Raw genomic sequence first — 20,228 nt, 5'->3', positions numbered from 1 at the left:
CCTGTCCCATTCCCAGGGCGCTGCCGTGGGTGCCCAGCGCTGTCACCTGACCAGGGTCTGCTGCTCTAGGAGGATGCTGGGAGCAGGAACAGCACTCCACCGCTACTGGCACGCAGCTGGCAAGGCCAGATGGTTCTTCCCACCGCGTGGGTGCTCGGACCAGCGGCAAGGCACGCAGCATAGCTGCTAACCGGAGCAACCTGCGGTGCCCGTGCGATGGGGACACGTTGTGTCACACCTGGACCTGTTGTGAGCCACGGCAGCACCAGCTGAGCCCGGCCCCGAGCCCCGCCGGCCCCGAGCCCCGCCACCCCCGCGCCGCGGGCACCAGCCCTCCAGGGCTGCTCCCGGCAGCCTTGCGCTCGCTCCTCCCGCCTCGACGGGACGAGGCCCCTGCTCACCTTGAAGTCGCGGCTGTGCTGCGGGGTGTACTCGAGCGTCCAGAGCGCCCGCACCAGCTGCGCCAGCTGCTCCGTGACCTCGCCGGGCGCGGGCGGCGGCCCGTCGGCGGGGGGCGGCCCGCCGCGGAACTGCTCCAGCGCCAGGAACTCGGCGAAGAGCTCGGTGTTGCTGAGGCACTGCAGGATGGCGTTCATGAAGCAGGTGTTGCCGTGGTTGCGCAGCCCCGCCACGCCGGGCACGGCCTCGGAGCTGCCGGCGGGGCGCGGCGGGGGCTCGGGGCTGCGCGGCGGGCCCGGCGGGAAGCAGCTGCCCAGGCCGCCCGTCGCCTGCGGCGGGGGCAGGCGCGGGGCGAGCGCGCCGCGGGGCTCGGGCTCGCTGCTGTAGTGCGAGAGCGTGGAGAGGGTCTTCAGCACGCGGCTCATGAACCCGCCGAGCGACCGCCCGGACGGCGCTGGGGCCGGGGTGGCGGTCGGGGCCGAGCCCGCGCCGCCGCCCGCCGCCCGCCCGCGGAAAAGCCGCTTGCTGAAGGAGCGCTTCTCCTTGGCGCTGCCGGCCGGCCCGGGGCCGCTCACCCGCGACATGGCGGCGCGGCGCAGCGCGCATCCCCGCCCGGCGCTCGGCCCGCTCAGCCCGCCCGGCGCTCGGCCCGGAGCTCAGCCCGGCGGCCGCCGCATCCCGCCGGGCCGGGTCGGGCCGGGGCTCCGCCGGCTCACGGCGCCGCCATGCAGCGGGCGGGGCGGGGCGCGCCGCCACGTGACCGCGCCACCACCTTAGCGACGGGCGGGCACTGCCGCAGCGCCGCCATCTTTGGTGCTGGCGCGGCGCGGGCACGGGAGGGCGGGGCCGGACCCCGCCCCGAGGCCGGGCCTTGCCGGGCCCACGCGCTGGGTCCGCCCCCGGCCCCGCCCCTCCGCGGGCCCCGCGCGGGGCACCGGGGGCGCCGCCGCCGCTTCCCGAGGGCCCCGCCCGGCCGTGCCCGCCCCGTTCGGGCCCGTTACTCCGGCCAGCCCCGCGCAGCCCCGGCGGCTGCCGTGGGGCGGCGCTGCGCGGCCGTGGAGCGGGGTGGGGCGGGGCGGGGCGGTCCGGGGCGGGGCGGTGGGATAGGTACCGGGGCGGCCGCCCGCCGCCCCATCGGCAGTGGCGCCGGGGCTGGGAGCGCAGCATGGCGCCGCCGGGCCCGGAGGGCGGCCGAGGTGAGGCGCGGAAAGCGCGATCCCCCCCAGGACGGCCGTTCCGGGGATCAGACACCGGGAAAGGGGTGGGATGCCGGGTGCCGGCTCCACGGGGCCGGGCGGGACAGGACCCTGCGGTCGCGGTGTGGCGGGGTACAGGGCGGTGGGCGGACGCCTGTCCCCCAGCCTCCCCCTCAGTGCCCGGTTCGCCCGTAGCGGCCGCCACGGCTCCCGGTAAGAAGATCACGGCGCGGCTGAAGCGGACGCTGCCGGTGCGCGGCCCGCAGGCGCCGACGCTGAGCGAGCTGATGCGCTGGTACTGCCTCAACACCAACACCCACGGCTGCCGCCGCATCGTGGTGTCCCGCGGCCGCCTGCGCCGCCTGCTCTGGATCCTGCTGACCCTCAGCGCCGTGGGGCTCATCCTCTGGCAGTGTGCTGAGCTCCTCATGAACTACTACAGCGCCTCGGTCTCCGTCACCGTCCAGTTCCAGAAGCTGCCGTTCCCCGCCGTCACCATCTGCAACATCAACCCCTACAAGTAAGACCCGGGGGTCTGGGGGGAGGATGGGAGGTCAACACAGCACCAGACTCCTTCCCGAGCTCGTCCCGGTGCTGCTTGTCAGCATTTTCTCTAACATGTGTTTTCCCTCTATGGCGCCTGGTGTGCCACATCTACCCGTGCGCTGCGTGGGTTACACTCTCACCCCTCATTACTGCCTGCTGACTTCAGCTCGGTTCATGCTGTTTTCTGCTCCAGACAGTCCCTGTCAGCTCTTTGACTCTCTTCAAATTCCCTTCTTCCCAGCACCAGAGTTCCAGGACTACAAACAGCGTCATCTCCTGAAGAATGGAAACGGGACATCTGTTACTCCTCTCACTTCTTTCTTTCCTTATGGGAGATTTTGACGTGATCCATCAACAATACTTTTTCTCCTGTCAAATCATGCTTTACGTTGCTCTCTGTTCTGCTGCCAGATTCCCACCCCACTCCCTACAGGGATACAGCTCTTTGATGCCTCTTCACAGATACAGAACTCTTATTTCCACATACTCTACCCTCTTCAGACTTCCTAACATGAGGAGCTTGAGAGTCTTGGAAGAACTTTCTCTGTAGTTCAGTGTGCTCTGCTTCCTGTGGTCCTTGCTCCAAGATCTCTCCACGGTTATAGCTGTGTCTGCCCTCATCGATGTGAGAAATTGGTGTGAGACCTCCACTGGGAGTTCTGTCCCAAGCCATGGGATCCACAGTGCAGCAGGCAGAGCAATGCAGCTGGGCAGTGAGGTGGGATGGGATGTCACTGTCACGTTGTCTCCCATGCAGGTACAGTGCCATGAAAGAATATTTATCTGAATTGGACAAAGAGACAAAAAAAGCTTTGGAAACTTTCTATGGATTTTCTGAGGGCAAGTCCAAGGTGCGCCGGTCGGTGGACGAGTGGAACAGCACAGGGAGCGAGTTCTTCCAACAGATTCCTCTGTTGAAGGTCGAGGACTTCCCAAGGATGGCGACTGACCTGCACAGTGGGCAGAAGAGGAAAATAGAGGGAAGTGTCTTTCACAAGGACTCGTCCATCGTGAACTCGGGCGATTCCAATGACATCATTGGCTTTCAGCTGGTGAGTGTCACTGTGCCCTGGCCAGGAAGTTCCCTGTGGGGCAGCAAAGGGCTGTACGGGGTCAGTGTCCCTCCAGCAGGTTTTATTGCCCACTCAGGTGGCTTTATGGTGCACAGCAGGGAATAGCACCCCATTTGCTCTTCTGCCCAAGCCTCCATGGCTGCTGCAGATTCATCTCCAGCTCTCTGGAAGAGAAGTACCTTCCTGAAGTGGTCCCAAATAGAGTCAGTGTCATCCATGACCTTTTTTTTTGATCCTGAAATATGTGGTCATATCACTTAGCCCTGAATAAAAGGTCTTAGATGCCCACTGTAACTTCATACATGGTTATTTCTGTGGAAGAGAAACACTGTCAGATATACCTTGTAGAATCCATGATATCAGTCCATCTGAAATGTTTTTTCCCCTTTGTGCTTGTCAGTGTGACGCAAACAACAGCAGTGACTGTGCCCTGTACACATTCAGTTCGGGTGTTAACGCTATCCAGGAGTGGTACAAGCTGCATTACATGAACATCATGGCACAAATTCCCCTGGAGACTAAAGAAAAATTGAGTTATTCTGCTGATGACCTTCTACTGACATGTTTCTTTGATGGCCTATCTTGTGACAAAAGGTCAGTGCACAGAAAATTCCTGCCATCTTAACAGCTTATTTCCAAGTCCATAATATGTAGGAATGGAATATTTGGTATTTGCTGAATTCCAGCAGGAGCCACTTCTAGTGAATCTGCCTTCCCCACGCTGTCAGCTCCCATTCCCACATTAAACCTTCCTCAAGTTTCCATCTCCTGATATATTAAACTAGATCATACTGCCACGTAGTTTGAAGTTACTCAGAAAGAGACCCACACTTTTCAGCAAAATAAACTTCTTGAAAAGAAGTAATAAACCCCCCATGCAGTCCTGGTCTGTCTCTGTTAAAACCAAAGCCCAAATGTGCTGCCTTTCTCCCACAGACAGAACCACAGGGAACAATGTCACAATACTCGATTTCTTCCAGGCACTTCACTCGTTTCCATCACCCCCTCCATGGCAACTGCTACACCTTCAACAGCGGCGAGAACGGGACCGTCCTGAGCACCTCCACGGGTGGCAGCGAGTACGGTGAGTGGGGGTGGTTTGCACACGTGTGGTGTTCCAGGGCGATTTGCAGAGGAACTGTTTGATAACAAGTGGTTCAGCAAACTGGATCCTGCTGGAGCGTGAGCAATGTGTTGGCTGTAGATGTACAGGCTGATTGGGGAAATGCCTGTTTGAACTAGTGCAAACTCTTGCCTGAGAATACAGATAGTATCATTGCATCACTAATGTTTTCCAGCTGAAATTACTGTTGCCCAGTTATATAACTTTTTAAAATGAGTTCCAGCCACGTTCTCAGCAGGTATTATTTGTTTGCTGTACTCGGTACTGCCAAGGGATGTTACTGGCTGCAGGTGTCTTGCTCTGGCTGGGCAGAGGCTATGCTCAGCTGTTACAGTTCTGCTTAAGTCCAGATAACATTAAATAAACCGTGCTGCCCTCCCTGACCAGAAAACGTGGTTCTGGCTCCTGGTGTAACTTCCTGCCTTGTCTCTGTGGTTCAGGATTGCAGGTGGTTCTGTACATCGACGAAGCAGACTACAACCCCTTCCTGGTGACGTCCACAGGAGCCAAGATCATCGTCCACGATCAAAACGAATATCCCTTCATTGAAGACATTGGCACGGAAATTGAGACTGCAGCGGCCACCTCCATAGGGATGCACTTTGTGAGTGGCAACAATCTGCTTTTCAGGTGCACTTTTGCCTTGGTACAGCTGTAAATAGGAACTTGATGTGGTGGTTTCAGAGAGCCAGCAGCTGGAAGGCCTTTAAATACCTCCCACTTAGCAGCTGAAGTGCCCTGAGGGAAATCCTATGATAGCACTTTTCTGAACAAAAGAGGCTGTGGGAAAATCAGGTCTATAAATCCAACCGGCCTGGGATCTTGTTTGTTCTCCCTTTTCTTCCACCCGTTGGCTTCCCAGGGGATTTTTGGTTTTGTTTTCACAGCAAAATCCACAACCACAGAAATGCATTGCTAAGTGCCTCGTTTGGCTTTAGCAATGAGCAGTGAGTTTCATCCCATGAGGGTCCCTGGGGCAAAGGAGCCAGAGCTGGAGCTGTGGGTCCCCGTGTTTGGGGTCGGGTCCTTAGGCAAGGCAGTAGCACAACCCTTTGAACTGTTGTGTGAACGTAAGCCTCATTTTGCTGGTGTTCTCTCTATCCCAGCAGTAAAAACACCCTCGTGGGCAGCGGGTTTGCTTTTGCCAGCTGTGAGCAAGGGCAAGGAGAGCTGCAGCTCCCGATTTCCCCATTTAGTGTATGGCCCAAGGGGGTTCGTCACAGCAGCGAAAGCTGTGCCAGGTCCCCTTTCATCTGGATGGGCTGTTAAGTGAGCACTTCAGCTCTGCCTTTCTTCCTGGTGGTCTGGTCAGAGCATCAGCCATCCTGCTTATCTGGGTGTGCCGGCCTTGTGATAGGCCCTGCATTAGAAAAGACATTAAAAGAGGGCTGATGCTTTACAAAATGCAAATAGTTAACTGTCTTCCAGCTGTCTGGAAAACCGTGGCAACAACTCCTTAGTCAAACGTGACTGAGAGGTTTTGGAAATCAGGATGGTGTGAGTATGAAAAGTCTCACAAGGCTGTCACACCGTACAGAGACAGTCACTGAAGGCAGTCTCAATATTTAATGTAATATGTTTCTAGCACAATCGGTTTGGACTGTTGCTATAGTATAAAAAAACAAGATTTGGCACATCTTAGTGTCTGTATTTGAGAGATTTATCATGAGGAAGAGATCCAATTGCATCCTAATGAGGCAGCCAAAATAGAAGCTGGACACAATTTCTGGTCTCAGAACAAAAGCTGGGGGTCACTGTCCTGCTGAGAAAGGACAACTCCAGAGAGCCTGCTGAGTGGTGGGGGGTCAGGATGACCAGGACAGGGCTGCAGCACCGAGGTGCCAGATCAGTCCTTGTCCCACATCCAAGGTCACAGAGGAGGACACAGCAGGTGTGTCCCACACGGTGCTGCTCAATGGGCTCTGAACACAGCATCAATGTCTGATTATTGCTCATGGCTTTCTGCTGGGTACTAGGACTGCCCCCCACCTCCAAAAATATTCCAAGATGTTTGGAATGCAAACAAGGCATTGCTTGGTCAGAGTTACAGTGCTTTAGTTAAATATTTAGTTTGGAAATTATTTCAGTACCTGAAGGAACAAGTAAGCTTTTGTAGGAGCATAAGGCACGACAAAATAATTCTATACAAAGGATCAATCATCTGTTGGAGCCCCAGGAGCAGACTGAGGCAGTGTTTTGGCACTACATTGTGTGTGGAATTTAAAAGCTGGTTTCAGTCAGTTTTCAGAAGTAATGCATCTCTAGTACTTAAATCCCATCTTTCCTTCCAAAGACAGATTTGAGCATCTCTAAAAGTGCTGACTTGCACCATACTGGCCCAGAGCCTTCTCTTGCTGCAGACAAAGTGATGAGGTATGCTCCTGTCAGGTGTGGCCTCAGGAGCTACATTCTGTGCCTTAGAGGTTAAGTTCCTGCTAAATTGATCCTTTGTACAGAATTTTTTATTCTAATTTTAAGCTCTGTAGAGAAAAACAGAGGAATGGGTTCTTAAATGGATGTTTCTTGTGGTTTCAGGCCACTCTATTGTAAGGTGGATAATTACTGTGGAAAGATAGCAAGGGCTGAGGGAGGTAAGGCAGTCTGCAGGAAGTGGGCAATGGAGCTGGAATCAGATCTCAGGAATTTGAGGGCTCCCAGCCCTGGTTTCACAGAGCTTGCAGGCACAGACTTGGCATGTCTGAGCTCTTTGCTCTGGGCAGAGATTGCAGAACAGGAAAAGTCATTAGCATTTGAGAGGAAGGGTCAAAGCAGCACCTGAAAAAAGGTTTGAGGGAGACACAAACATCTGATTTAGAGTGGATTCAGAGAGGTGCTGTTGAGCACTAGTGGAGCCTCAAGTGCTGTTTACCCATGGCACAGGAGCAGGCAGTGCAACAACAGCTCAGGCAGGTGGGAATCCTCACAGAAAATAACCTAAAACCCCATCCAACAACTGCTGTCCCTCAGAACACAAACATTCAGGGTAAACGATGCACAGCCTCTAAGACTAGGAGAGAACATGCATGTGGATTACTCTGCTTTGAAAAATCTTCACTGCTATGATTATACCATCTTGCAGTCCTGCAGAAGGTTTCAAGGAAGACAGTAAAGAATGCCACCAGAAGAGTTTTTTGGGAAATGGATATTAGACACAAAAAACCCCTTGTTTTGACAAGGGATTGACAAATAATTTTAGATAGCAAAAGGTAAACATTATATTCAAAGCTGCCTTATCACTTACAGTTTCAGAGTTGGGATAAAGTGTCGCTGAATCCTTTGGTTTTTCTGTGAACTCCCAAAAACCAAGTTTTGTTCTTGTTCTTTGTTCTCAGACTCGGTCTCGCAAGCTGAGCAAACCCTACAGTGACTGCACAGAGACAGGAGCTGACATACCCGTGGAAAATCTCTATAACAAGAGCTACTCACTCCAGGTAAAGCCATTACACTTGGGTTTATCAGTTGCTTGAAAACTACCTGTATAAAAAGCTTTATAACAGTCTGTGGTTCAGGACCCAAGACTGGGAACAGTCTGGGCACAGGGTTGTTGCTTTAACCGCTGATGTAAAATGCCATGGCGCTTCTTAAGATCCAGCTTTTATTCCTAAGTGGTTGCTGTTTGAAGTTCCCTCAGGCACCCTGTTAGATAAAGAAAGAACATGAGCTCATTAGGCAATTTTCAAGCAATGGGAGACTGGAAAATATTGGCCAAGTAAAGGTTGCAGCTTAGTAACCCTTGAAGCCAGAAATTGTGACCTTTAGGACTCCAAGAATAACAGAAACCATCTAATCAGTATCCAGATAGCAGGATGTTTGTTTACAGAGTAAGTTTCCACTAATTTTGCATGGTTTCTGTAATTGGGTCCTCTTGGAGAGTGTCAGTTGTTCTGGCACTCTCTGCTTGAAGAATTGTACTTACATTAGCTGCTGCCTGCTGCAGAGCCCAGGTCTAGGCTGAATTTGTATTTTATGGGGAATATGAAATCTGCTGTGATGTAGTGCCAGGTAGGATCACCCAGACATTATCTCAGGCTTTTAATAACAGTACTTCACTGAAACTCAGTGCTCAGGAGGACTGGGACCAAGAGGCTTGACTGGGATTTCAAAGAGGAGTTCAGTTCCTACATGTCCCAGTATTTTAGCACAAACCACAGCTCTGCTGCCTTGTTAATCCTCACAGCTTCACCTCTCCCAGTAGGCACCAGCAGGGTTTGGTGGAAGCTGTGAAGGTTTGCTGCTGTGAGTCACTTCCCACACCTAGTTAGTGATTCATGGGCCACGTGCCATGGCAGGCCTAAAAACCTCTCCTTGACTCTGTAAAGAGCAACTGCAACACTGAAGCTTTTGGTGGCTGTAGGGGAAGTGGGGGCGTTCATAGTACCCCCATATATGTAATCCTCAGAGATGATTATATTCTTATTTCTTGCACTAGAGCCTCAACCCTCCACGGCACTTTCTGACACTTTTGTGAGTGTATTCACTCACAGCAGAGCCTGAAGGCCCAAGGAAACAGGGTTCCCATCCCACTGCTGTTGCCATAAGCAGGATTTTTTTAGGTGCACAGGAGCCTGGGCCTTGGTGCTGCCTCTTAGCCCCCAGCTCTGTTTTTTCTCCCTAGATCTGCCTGCACTCCTGCTTCCAGAAGGCCATGGTGCAGTCGTGCGGCTGCGCCCAGTACGCGCAGCCCTTGCCCGCTGGGGCCGAGTACTGCAACTACAAGAAGAACCCAAACTGGAGTGAGTATTGAAACACCTCTGGCACTGCACACACCTCAGCTGCCAGCCCTGTCCCCTGCAGTGCCAACCCGTCCCACAGCCCCCTGTACCCAGCACCCCCAGTGTCCCTGTCACACAGACCCCTGTACCCAGCACCCCCAGTGTTCCTGTCACAGCTGCTGCACCGCCAGCATGCTGGGATGAGGCAAATCTGCCCTAACCCACTTAAGCCCCCACACCCAGAGCCAAAAGTGCTTCCCTTGCTCACACTGACTGGTTTGTGAAACTTGCCCTGATGGCTTGTCACCTGTGCCCACCACAGAACAGTCGAGTGGAGGGCTTGACCAGGTGTGGCAGTTTTCATGCCTATATCAAGTGACAGCCACTTCTCAAGAGTCTTTTGCAATCTTTATAGGGTAAATCTTTTTATCCCCACCATGTAGGCGATGGCCACAAAGGCCACCTACACCCCAGATGCCCCACTGCAGCCCAGGTAGCAGGTTTTCTTTCTGGCTTCTCACACACATCCTGCTCCTCCCCTGCAGTGTACTGCTACTACAGACTGCATGAAAAGTTCGTGAAGGAGCAGCTGGGCTGCCAGCAGATCTGCAAAGACGCCTGCAGGTGAGTCCTTGGCACAACGAGAGGTAAAGTGTGCGTGGGAGTCGGAGCTCACAAGTGACATCCTGCCTCTCTCTGCAGCTTCAAGGAGTGGGCGCTCACCACCAGCATTGCCCAGTGGCCATCCACCGTGTCAGAGGTCAGTCCCCAATTGCACTCCACCAGAACAGCAGCCTAGCACAAGGCACTGAGTAACCCCAGAGGTTCAGCACAAAAGCAGGAGGCCCTGGGGTAGTCAGTGGTGTTCAGTGATGCTGCTCCCAGAGACCGGTCTGTAGTTTCCAGCTCAGGGCTTCCCCTCCAGGAGTTCATCATTAAACTGAAATTTGTTTTGGGAGATCCCCTTAGGATCAGCTGGCCTGTCACACACTCAGTTCTGGTACCTATACTAGCCCAAGGAGGTGTGGAGCATGAGTCCCTTCCCAAGGATCTCTGCACAAGTACCTGCAGCTAGAGTAGCATTTTCTGTCTCTCATTTCTCTCTCATTTCTCCAGGACTGGATGCTCAGAGTTCTCTCTTGGGACAAAGGGCAAAAACTCAACAAGAAGCTGAACAAGTAAGTCCCCCTGTATGTTCCTGCCCTGCACCTTCAGCTCTGATACGATCTCAGCAGCCCTAATGATGGCAATTGGGGAAAAAGCTCCCTTGGAGCAGCCCAGCCCTACTGGTCCAACTGGTTATTTGCATAGTTTTTCAGTATGTTTCATGTTATTGTTTTACTAAACCCTCTGCATGCGTCCTGCTTCCCCAGGACAGACCTTGCCAACCTCATGGTGTTTTACAAGGACCTGAACGAGAGATTCATTTCGGAGAATCCTGCCAACACGGTGAGTGAGCATGCTGGTCCCTGCTCAACCCTGGGAGATGCAGCGCTTCCTCCCACACAGGCTGGAAGCTTTCACCTGCCCAGGGGAGCAATCCCACATGGGCAGGAAGCTGATCTCAGATATGCACCTCTGGGCTGGTCCTGCCCTTTCCAGCCCTTATCTGGGGTCACGTCTCTGCCTGTCCAGCCCCGAGCTCCATGCAGGGGCAGCCTGCAGGCTGCCCGCAGCAAGCTCAGCTCCAAGCAGAGCCGGAGAGAACAACAGCAGAGATAGGCCCACTGCATTTGGGAGTGCTCAGCAAGCCCTGGGTGCCCTGGCTCAGTCTCCCTACCTGCTGTAACAGCACCATAGACACGTGCCTATTACAGACCATAACCTTGTGCGCTCTGCTCTTCCAGCTTGTCATTCTTCTGTCCAACTTTGGGGGCCAGCTGGGCCTCTGGATGAGCTGCTCAGTCGTCTGTGTCATCGAGATCGTTGAGGTCTTCTTCATCGACTCGCTCTCCATCGTCATGCGGCGCCAGTGGCAAAAGGCAAAGAAGTGGTGGAACGACCGCAAGCGGGGCAGCTCGGGGAAGGCTCTGCAGGCCAGCGACGTGGAGAGGCAGGGCCACGACAACCCCGTGTGCATCGACGAGGACCTGCCCACCTTCACCACTGCCCTGCGCCTGCCACTGCCCCAGGACAGCCCCCTGCCCAGGACTCCCCCCCCCAATTACAGCACTTTGCGCCTTGAGACTGCCTTCACAGAGCAGCTGCCTGACACGCTGGAGCTCGGCCAGCACTGACACTTGTCCCCCACCCACCCATGTGCCCAAAGAGGTGGGTGCTGGACCCACATGTCCAGGGGTGAAAGGCACAGATCCAGACAAGCACTGAAGGGCTGTCAGGTCAGACCCTTACTCAGGGATTGAACTGGCAGTCAAAGCTGCCCTGAGCAAAGCTCAGACACAAAAGTCAAGGGCTCAGAGACAGTAGGAGCTTCAAGCAACATCAATTCTTCGAGTTAATGATGGCAGGAGATGGCTGGAGCAGGATGTGGTACTAAGCTGGGATGTCTCACCAGGCAAAGGCACGCATTAGCCACCAGCTGCACACACCCCATTGCATGTGGGCAGGAATTGCTCCACAGCAGCAGATTGATGCCACATTGAGCATTAACACTAATTACTCTCTGCTGTGTGGCTGGACTTGCGGGGGAGAAAACCCAGGCTGTCAGGAATCTAGCATGGCATTTGTAGGAAGGGCATGACAGAAGCTTGGGTAAAGCACAAAAGAGCATAAAGGGAAAGCTCTCACTTGAATTTTCATTAGAAACCTGATTCCAGTGGTGGCCTGAGGAGGTCGTTCTTGTGAGATGAAAAACCAGGACAACCAGAAATGTGCTTCTAGAGCAAGTTACTACACAGCTGGGGTAGGAAAGCCCAAGTCATCCCCAAAGAATCATCTGAAAGGGCATGAAATCCAATTTGGAGCACAGTAATGAAGTGCATCCTCTGCAAGCTTGTTCCATTCCACATCACTCAGCCAGCCCTTAAACATAACTTCCAAGGAGCTTGTTAAATGACTTCCCAGAACCCTCACAGAGAGCTGGGTGGCTGCCCTTCTCCTGCTCACCCCCAGGCAAAGACTTCCTCCTGTAGCCACCCAGTTCCCCACCTGCCTGCCCTGGAGCTGGCAAGGCCTGGAGGATGTCTCACCCCACCTGTACCTCATCCAGCTTGCCCGCAACCTCTCCAATCCACAGAGCAGTGTCAGCTTCCACATTTTACCTCCTGTGTGCTTCCACTGCCCTGACCCCCACCATGGGCCAAGGGCTGCTGCCTGTGCCCACAGAGCCGTGAGTGCTCGTGGGGGCACCCGGCCGTGCCCTTCCCTCTGCTCCCTGTCCTGCACCCAGCTCCCTCCTGCCGCAGCCCGTTCTCTGCTGCCTTCAACACCCGGTGGAGATGATGAGCAGAGCCCACTCCACACCAGCTGTTGTGGTCTATAGAGCCAGAGAGATTCAGAGCATGTGAGGGGTGTCTGAGTAGAAGACTCCTTTCCTTTCTCTATGAGCTTATTTTATATAGAACAGCAAGAATCCAGGAAGGTTCTTTAATGTGCAATAAAACATATTTTAACTGAATTATTTAAATAGATGATAAACTGAAAAAATAAAGATATATTTTTGAGTAACTGCTTTGCCCTTTTTCATTTTTAAATCAACTCTATATGAGTTAGTTCCCTGCAGGTATCCTGAGAGCTGAGGGAACTTGTCCCTGCCTGCCCAGGGGCTGTGGGTTCTCAGCAGGGCCAAGCCCCCCAGCCAGGTGCCCCAAGCCCCTCAGCAGAGATGGAGCAGGGGTGTGCTGTGGGACCGAGCTCAGGGGCAGGCAGGAGGAACATGGGGTGCAAGCAGAAACACAGTGAACAGACCTTTCAGAAAGTAATGTTAACCAGCAAGGGACCAAAACCACTGGAACTTCAGGAGTCCCCCAGACAGCTGCACACCTGAGCGGTCCCTTGGAGGCCACAGGAAAAGTGAGAACCACATCTGGCTCAGCCCCTGCTCCAGCAGTGAGAGAGGTGCTCTGGACCAGCCACGGCTCATCCCCATCACCTCTAACAGTGTCAACACTCATCATGACAATCCTGCCCCATGGACAGCAGTGGCAGAACAGACCTACAGCAGAACAGAGCACCCCAGGGAGCCCCACCTCCCCTCAGTCTTACAGCTGTCCCCACTACAGCAGGGGCAGGAGTAACAGCAAAGTCCAGAACTAAGGAGCACCTCACCACAAACCCCTTCCTTGCCAGCTTGGTGGTGCTGGCACAGGAGCTGGTTTGGCTCCACTACACCTGACTGAGGACCTACCTTCCAACACAGAGGGGTCAGATGACTCCAGCTCCCACAGGGAACATACTGGAGGGCTCACCTCCCCGGGAAAGCAAGCAAACATCACAAAGTGGTCATGCCACAGTTCTTCCACTCCACATCTGTACCCATGTGTGCAGCAGCACCTAAGAGACCACAGCTCTCCACAGGGTTTGCTCACAGCTGCCACAGGCAGTGCTAAGGAGAGGCTGCCCAAGCTCAGTTTAGTGCTGGTACAGCTCCTTCCGCACTGCTGAGCTCCCCACTAGGTTTCCTGCTCCCCTCAGGATGCTCAAACACCTCTACCCACCTACTACAGCCCTCAGAGTGGGTTAAATCAACGAGCACTAATCATGGAAACAGCCCCCTGACAGGAGGGAACCCCCCACACCTGGCTCCATGGCCAGAGAAGGTACTGGCAGCTGGCACAGATTGGGATGGGTGAGGGGTTTATGTTTCTAAAGCCTCTCCAGAGCAAAACAAAACCTTGGAAAATAAACAGAGTGGGGCCAACCTTGTGCAAAAGCAGACTTTATACCAAGAACGGCAGTTCCAATAAGGGGAATATCCTTTGATGGAGAACAAGGCTGCTGACCTGTAGCAGACCACAGCAGCAGGAATGTCATGGCTGTCCCACTGAAAACCCAGGATATGTGTCCTGACAGGTGCTTTTTTGGGAGAACACTTGCTTTAAATTCTTTGGAAAAGCACAGGTGCTCCACAGGTGCTGTTTGCAGTTACTCTCGGGGCAGGTGCAGCACCTTTTCTCCATGTATGAATAATCCTCAGAAGGCAGAGAGCCACGGAGCTACAGAAATGCTTGACTTCATTGTGAGTTAAACACTGAACTGTGCTGAACTCCTGAGTCACCTCAAACACAGAAAACCACTGGGGACAGTCTGAGAATCAGGACTGGCACACGCTAAACATCATAAACCCGAAGTGTCTGAGAAACTCAGCTCGGAGTTTATGGGAACAACAGGCTGTAAAATCATGGTTCAGCAACATTGCCTCTTCCACCACTGTGGCTCCAGGGTCAGGTGGGAAGTCCACTCTCCTGTCATGGGACAGTGTTCCCAGGAGCCCGTGGCAAGTGGTGGGAGCCCAGCCAGCCCTGGTCAGGCAGCCCCTCACCCACCAGGAGCCCCCCACTCACAGCAGTCCTCGCTTGCCTCCCAGCCCCGGGATACAGCTGCAGCCACAGTGCTCAGCTCTTGGGCAGGGATGACAATGACCCCAGACCCACAGACCCATAGCTTCAGCTTCATGGCACCCCACAGTTGCAGGGAGCAGCTGCAGTACCCGAAAACACAGTGAAGGTGCAGGCAGCATCGCAGGCACGGTACTGCCTTGGCAAGGGACAGGCTGGGGAGAGGTATTGAAACAAACCTGAGGCAGCAGGTGCTGGTGACTCAGGGGAAAGGCTGCCGGCACACCGGGACCGGCCCTTCGAGGAGAGGAGGCACAGCAGGAGAACCTCGCTCTGCTCCTCCGCAGCTCCCGCAGCAGCCACTGCCAGAGGGGAGAAAGCCGGAGGTGATGGAGGAGCTGTGGGGGAAAGTGGCTGAAGAGGAGGAAAATCCAGCTGCACAGAGATTTTCTGGACGGCAGAAACCTGCCGGCGTGGGGGTGTCAGCCTGGAGGGGCGACCCCAGCCTCCCTCAGAGTGGAAGGAAGGGGCAGCTGCCCAAAGCTGCTCCCAGTAGATGCAGCCAGGCAGCACCGACAGGGTTAAAAACTGCCCAGGCCCCTTCCAGAGAGGTGACATCCAGTGGTCCACAAACAGGTTTGGGAGTTAAATGCCTCATTAATGTAAATGGGGCTGGGCTGGGGAAAGGCATCTCCAGCACATGCCTATGGAAAATCCGTCCAGGCCCTGAGCCTCTTGTGCTCAAGCCCAGCTCTGGGGAGACCAAACGCAACTGGACAGTGTGGACGGTTCAGTTTTACCCCTTCCCCTTCAGGACAGGGTGAGCCGGCGCCGGAATTGGGCAGCCCCGGAGCAGTTCCTCACACCAGACAGCTGGTCTGAGCCATCCCCACCAGCCTGGCCTGTGCTCAGCACTTTGGAAGCATTTTCCAGCAGCTGGAGCATCCCCCGCCAAGGCCAAGCTGTGGCAGGGGAGCCGTGGCAGCACCGAAGCAGTTGCAGGCAGCGTGAGTCACAGTCTGACCCACAGTTGCCTGCACAGTGACGTGCCGTGACACGGCCCCAGCACTAATCCCGATGCCGGCGTCTCCCTGCGAACAGGACGGGCCGGGACATGCGGAGCCCTCGCCAGCTGCCCACACTGCCGCTGGCACACGCTGCAACAGCGCTGGGCACGGCACACACTGGAATGAGACTGAGTGAGACCGGTGCCCAAGGTGATGAGGGGGAACAGAAACCCCAGGCCAGCCTGGGCATTCCCATCCAAGACACTGGACTGAAACCTGCTGTGCCACTCCAGCTGTGGGCAGCGCTGGGCCCGGCTTTCACTCATCCCACTTAGCTGTCCATTGCTCTCCGGAGCAGTGTGGACTCAGGATGACCTGGCCCTGGGGAACTGGGGCTGGCGGTGAAGGCACTGGGGGCAGTGGTGGTGAAGGGCAGGGGCTCCTCCTGTCCTTGTCCCTGCGGCCACACTGCACCAGGGCTCTCCCCTTCGGCCCCGGCACAGACAGCTATGGGATCAGGATGCTGACCTGCAACCGTACCTGCTCCCTGGCCTGGTTGTAACACAGCCTGAGGTGTCAACCGGGAAACACACCTGGCCCCAGGGCTGTGGACATAGTGTTCCTGCCTCTCTGTCCTCTGGAATCTTCACCCAAGCCTTGGCACTTTCCTGTAACACTGCCTTGTCCCTCCCAGTCTTACACTTCTACCTCAGTTTCCCTTCCAGAAGGAGCTGAGTGGGAGCTGTACCCTGTCGGGACCTGAGCCCCCCTCACTGTTGGGCATGCAGGTGGGCTGCCAGCCCTGCATAGCTCTCCATGTGATCCCCCCAGGACCATGGTGGCACTGAGACCCTGGCAGCCTTGCCATTGACAGTGTTCCCAAAGCAGTGAGATACGAAGTACAGGAGAGGACACTCTGTGGGGCCGAGTGAGAAAAACCCAACCCCAACCCATAAACCTGGGCAGCCCAGCCCCATCCAGCACCAGGTATGGGGTATGGGATACAGGGTCACATCTCTCTTCCACTCATGTGCTTTGTCTAAATGCGTTTCTATGGATTAAAACATGTGTTCCCTGTATTTATTCACCTGCAGCAGAGCACACTGCAGTCCTGGCAGGATGTGATCACCCAGAACACAGCGGAGGTGGGAGCCGGCTGGAGCCAGGGTGAATCACCCTGTTGTCACAACGCCTCTCACTCCAGTACCTTCCTTCTGGGTTTTAAGACCTTCTCACCCAAGTTTACATAACGAGTCCTGAACGGTACAAGCTGTTCCCCCGGGTACACACAGGTAATCACTCCTGGTCTTGTTATAAATCAGTTCTGGTCTTGTTATAAAATGTCATCAGTCTCAAAATAGTTCACATTTGCCCCAGAACATGGGAGAGGACCATAAAACACCAGCCCAGGGCACCTTTGCATTGCTGCATCCTGCTGGAGCCACATTGGCACTCTCTGGCCTGCCCCAGGGCATCTGGGGGGCATCCCGGGGACTGGACTCCACCTGAGCTGCCACATCCCAGGATGCTGGAGTCACAGCAGGCGGGATACTTTTTCCCGTAAACTTCTACAGTGTAAAAGGCAGATGAGTGCAACTAATTCTCTGTGGCAATTAGTTACAGAGCTGGTCAGGGGAAATCCCACCAGTGACAAACCATCACAGTGCTGCACTGAGACCCTGCCCAGTGTCATCCGCAGGTGAACCGGGACTCAGTGCCCAATGTCACCATGCTGAGGCTGAGGAATGGACCCCAGTGGAGTTTGCCCCATCCCTCCCTCCCTGTAGCCACAGCTTGGCTGGCAGAGCCACAAACGCGGCGGTGCCACAGCCCAGCACCCGGCTCTGTCATGGAGCAACCCCTCACCGTGGCCACCGGCTGCGCCAGGCAAGCAGGAGCCGGCCGCGGGGCCCCGTCCCTCCCCTCTTCTGTGGCTTGTAAAACAAAACCAGTCTGGGTTTTACTGCCTGATCTTTGTAACACAAACACAGGCCAGTTAACAGGTTTTACACAGCGGCTCCCGGCACAGGGTGGTTGGGATGCTCGCTGTCATTTCACTGGGATTTTACTGGTCACAACTAATGACTCGATTTCATTTAGTGACAGCGTGTCCCTGGAAGTGCACACGACAAACCTGGCAGTTTCCGCACTGGGTAAGCCTGTGCCGACTGCACCAGCGTTGGGTGGGTGACAGTGACAGGGACCGATGGGGACTGGTGGGAACTGATAGGAACAAGCACCTCTGCTCTTCTTCATCTGTACATCCAGACCTAACAGCATCCAGCAAAATTCCTGCTGCCTTTGTACCCACTGCAGCCACAGCCTCCATCAAAACATTTGTCTTCCATCAGACAAATTTAGGAGCAGTTGATATTTTTGAAACACAGTGGATCAGGAAGATAGAGTCACTTTCAGGGCTGATTTTCCCCATGGATCTGGTGTCCCAGCTGTATTTAGCAGCTGTCAGCAGTGCATCATGCCAGCACAACACACTGCTGGGAACACAATGCCTGCGATGCAGGGGAGCTTCCTGTGGTGTTTCAGCTGTATTTTCAGCAGGAGGTTTTTGCTTATGGAATAAACTTTCTCATAAACAAGTGAGAGATGATGGAAAGCCAAGCCAACTCAAGGTCATCTGGCTTTGCTGGCTGTGCATCTGATGTTCCGAACCCTGGAACAAATGCCACCCACTCTATTTCCAGTGCTAGAGCTGCCAGAGCTGGCAACAGACATTGTTCTCTGGGAAAGCAGTGGCGATAGGAAGGCAATTACTGTGACAGGACAGAGGAACCCGGTAGGTCCTGGTCCATCAAACCTGTTCATTCCAGACTCTCTTGGAGATACTTCTCAAACACAGTCCCACATTCCACCCCTGACATAATGACATGAGGTACACTTGTGCCAGTTAAAAATAAAAATCCTTTTTGTTCCCAAATGACAAAACACGGGGACATTTGGGAAAGTCTGACCAAGTCCTGATTGAACAAGAATCTGCCATTACCTCTCCTAGCAAGAGGCAATCACTCCCATGTACAATGCTCTGCTCTCAGCAGTGATTTATGGTTCCAAGGAGGGTTGTACATGTTCACTGTTCTGTTGTGAGGAGCTGACGTCTCCCACATCGCTCAAGATGCTCAAGATTTTACCTCCAAACGTGTTTGTTCAGCAGTGCTGGGCTGAGGGATCCCAGCCCATGGCACACATTGGGCTGACCCTGGGCTAGGAGAATACAGAAAATGGGGGGGCATGTCTCTCCATCCCCCCTGAGGGATTAATTATGGGATCAACAGGAGTCAGCGTGCAAGACACATAATATTGAGATTAAGTCATGAAATCCCAAAGCACATGCTAATCACAGTGAAAATCACCGACAGCTGGGCTGGGAGGGCCCCGGCCCGTCTGAGTTGCTGCCTCCCAGCCCTGAAGGAAACAGAAAAGCTGCTTTCCCGTTTAGTTCCACTGTCATTTTATGGAAACAGTGCTCATTTCTCCTGGAAAGATCGTCAAGTTCCAGATCAGTCCACGGGTGCCACTGAGGCAGAGCTCTGCCCCTTCTTTTTGAACATCAGCCTCTTGTCTAGTCCACACTTGACAGGTGCAGGGTGTTCAAACTCCTGCTAGGAGTGTGTCCAGCAGCAGGCAGGGGAGCAAACAGCTGTGAAGAGTGGCTTTTTATGGGAGAAAAACCAATTAACATAGAATCAAAGAATCATTCAGGTCGGAAAAGCCCTCCAAGATCATAAAGTCCAACCATTTCCCCAGCACTGCCAAGGCCACCACTAACCCATGTCCCCAGGTGCCACATCCACATGGCTTTTAAATCCCTCCAGGGATGGTGATTCCACTACTATCCTAGGCAGCCTTTGCCAAGGTTGTAAGATCTTATACTTCTTTTAAAATAGAAAAAAAGATTATAGGATCTTTCTAAAACAGCTTATAAAACTGTTTCAGAATACTAATGCACCTCACCTGCATTTATTTCACCCATATCAAAAGGCTGGCACCAGGGACACTTGGCACCAGGGACACTTGGCACCAGGGAAGGTACAGCAGCAAGGTGATGTCCTGGCACCTGCGGCATCTCAAACCAGCCTAAGAAACACACTGTGACCTGCTGCAGGGCAACAACCACCAGGCCTGAGAGCCCCTTCCAGTGCCTAATGGAGCTCCAGGAGAGCTGGAGAGAGAATTGCACAAGGACCTGGGGTGACAGGGCAAGGGGGAATGGCTTCCCACTGCCAGAGGGCAGGGTCAGATACGGTCACTTCCCCGTGAGGGTGGGGAGGCCCTTGCACAGGGTGCCCACAGAAGCTGTGGCTGCTCCATCCCTGGCAGTGTCCAAGGCCAGGCTGGACAGGGCTTGGAGCCACCTGGGATAGTGGAAGGTGTCCCTGCTCAGGGCAGGGGGTTAGAACTGGATGAGCTTTAAGGTCCTTTCCAGCCCAAGCCATGCCAGGATTCTATGTTCCTAAGGTTCCTTCCAAACCAAATAATTCTGTAAGTCTGTGATCCTGTGAGGTTTGTGCTACTGATGCCACGTTGCGTCAGATGCTCTTGACGTGACGGGAGTAGGAGCAGCAGAATCAGGTGCCATTCCTTGGGATGCGTTAGGAGAAAAACAAAGTAACATTTCAAGGACCCAGCACCAACCTGGGAGCGACTCCAGCCAGCAGGAGGGCGGGTTTAGCCGTCCCGTCGGGGCGGGACGGGGCGGGA

The 20,228-nt window shown here is 54.4% G+C and overlaps 2 protein-coding genes across 8 annotated transcripts in view; one reads left to right on the top strand and one right to left on the bottom strand.

Annotated features, from left to right (window-relative positions):
* Window positions 1-1,015, bottom strand: part of USP31 (ubiquitin specific peptidase 31) — a 31,975-nt gene extending 30,960 nt beyond the window's left edge. For all 6 annotated transcript variants that reach the window (XR_004243348.1, XR_004243349.1, XR_004243351.1 and 3 more), the window contains exon 1: window positions 402-1,015. Coding sequence is in view for 2 of the 6 variants with exons in the window: in XM_032125687.1 (XP_031981578.1) it covers window positions 402-983 (582 nt within the window). In the remaining 4 variants the exon portion in view is untranslated. The remainder of the gene's footprint in view (window positions 1-401) is intronic.
* Window positions 1,016-1,505: 490 nt separating this feature from the next.
* On the top strand, window positions 1,506-12,676 carry SCNN1G (sodium channel epithelial 1 subunit gamma). 2 transcript variants are annotated; one of them, XM_032126253.1, is made up of 13 exons: window positions 1,506-1,595; window positions 1,791-2,115; window positions 2,899-3,193; window positions 3,615-3,808; window positions 4,195-4,298; window positions 4,778-4,941; window positions 7,670-7,768; window positions 8,953-9,070; window positions 9,595-9,673; window positions 9,752-9,809; window positions 10,166-10,227; window positions 10,423-10,498; window positions 10,897-12,676. In XM_032126253.1, exons 1-13 carry the CDS (start codon window positions 1,565-1,567, stop codon window positions 11,284-11,286), a joined length of 1,995 nt encoding a protein of 664 aa, XP_031982144.1. In that variant the 5' UTR covers window positions 1,506-1,564; the 3' UTR covers window positions 11,287-12,676. The 2 variants fall into 2 exon arrangements, with proteins under 2 accessions (XP_031982144.1, XP_031982143.1); XM_032126252.1 differs by having other exon boundaries at window positions 1,520-2,115.
* Window positions 12,677-20,228: the final 7,552 nt, after the last annotated feature.

Source organism: Corvus moneduloides, chromosome 16, assembly GCF_009650955.1.
Source record: "Corvus moneduloides isolate bCorMon1 chromosome 16, bCorMon1.pri, whole genome shotgun sequence".
Classification (NCBI taxonomy): domain Eukaryota; kingdom Metazoa; phylum Chordata; class Aves; order Passeriformes; family Corvidae; genus Corvus; species Corvus moneduloides.
The sequence above is the reverse complement of the archived record's forward strand: the minus strand, read 5'-3'. Positions and strand labels throughout refer to the sequence as shown.

Excerpts from the sequence above, each read along its gene's own strand:
- SCNN1G (XM_032126252.1), top strand. The coding sequence starts at position 1,565 with ATGGCGCCGCCGGGCCCGGAGGGCGGCCGAGGTGAGGCGCGGAAAGCG. Across the intron at positions 7,769-8,952 it reads ACAAGAGCTACTCACTCCAG|ATCTGCCTGCACTCCTGCTT; the intron begins GTAAAGCCATTA and ends TTTTCTCCCTAG. Across the intron at positions 10,228-10,422 it reads CTCAACAAGAAGCTGAACAA|GACAGACCTTGCCAACCTCA; the intron begins GTAAGTCCCCCT and ends CTGCTTCCCCAG.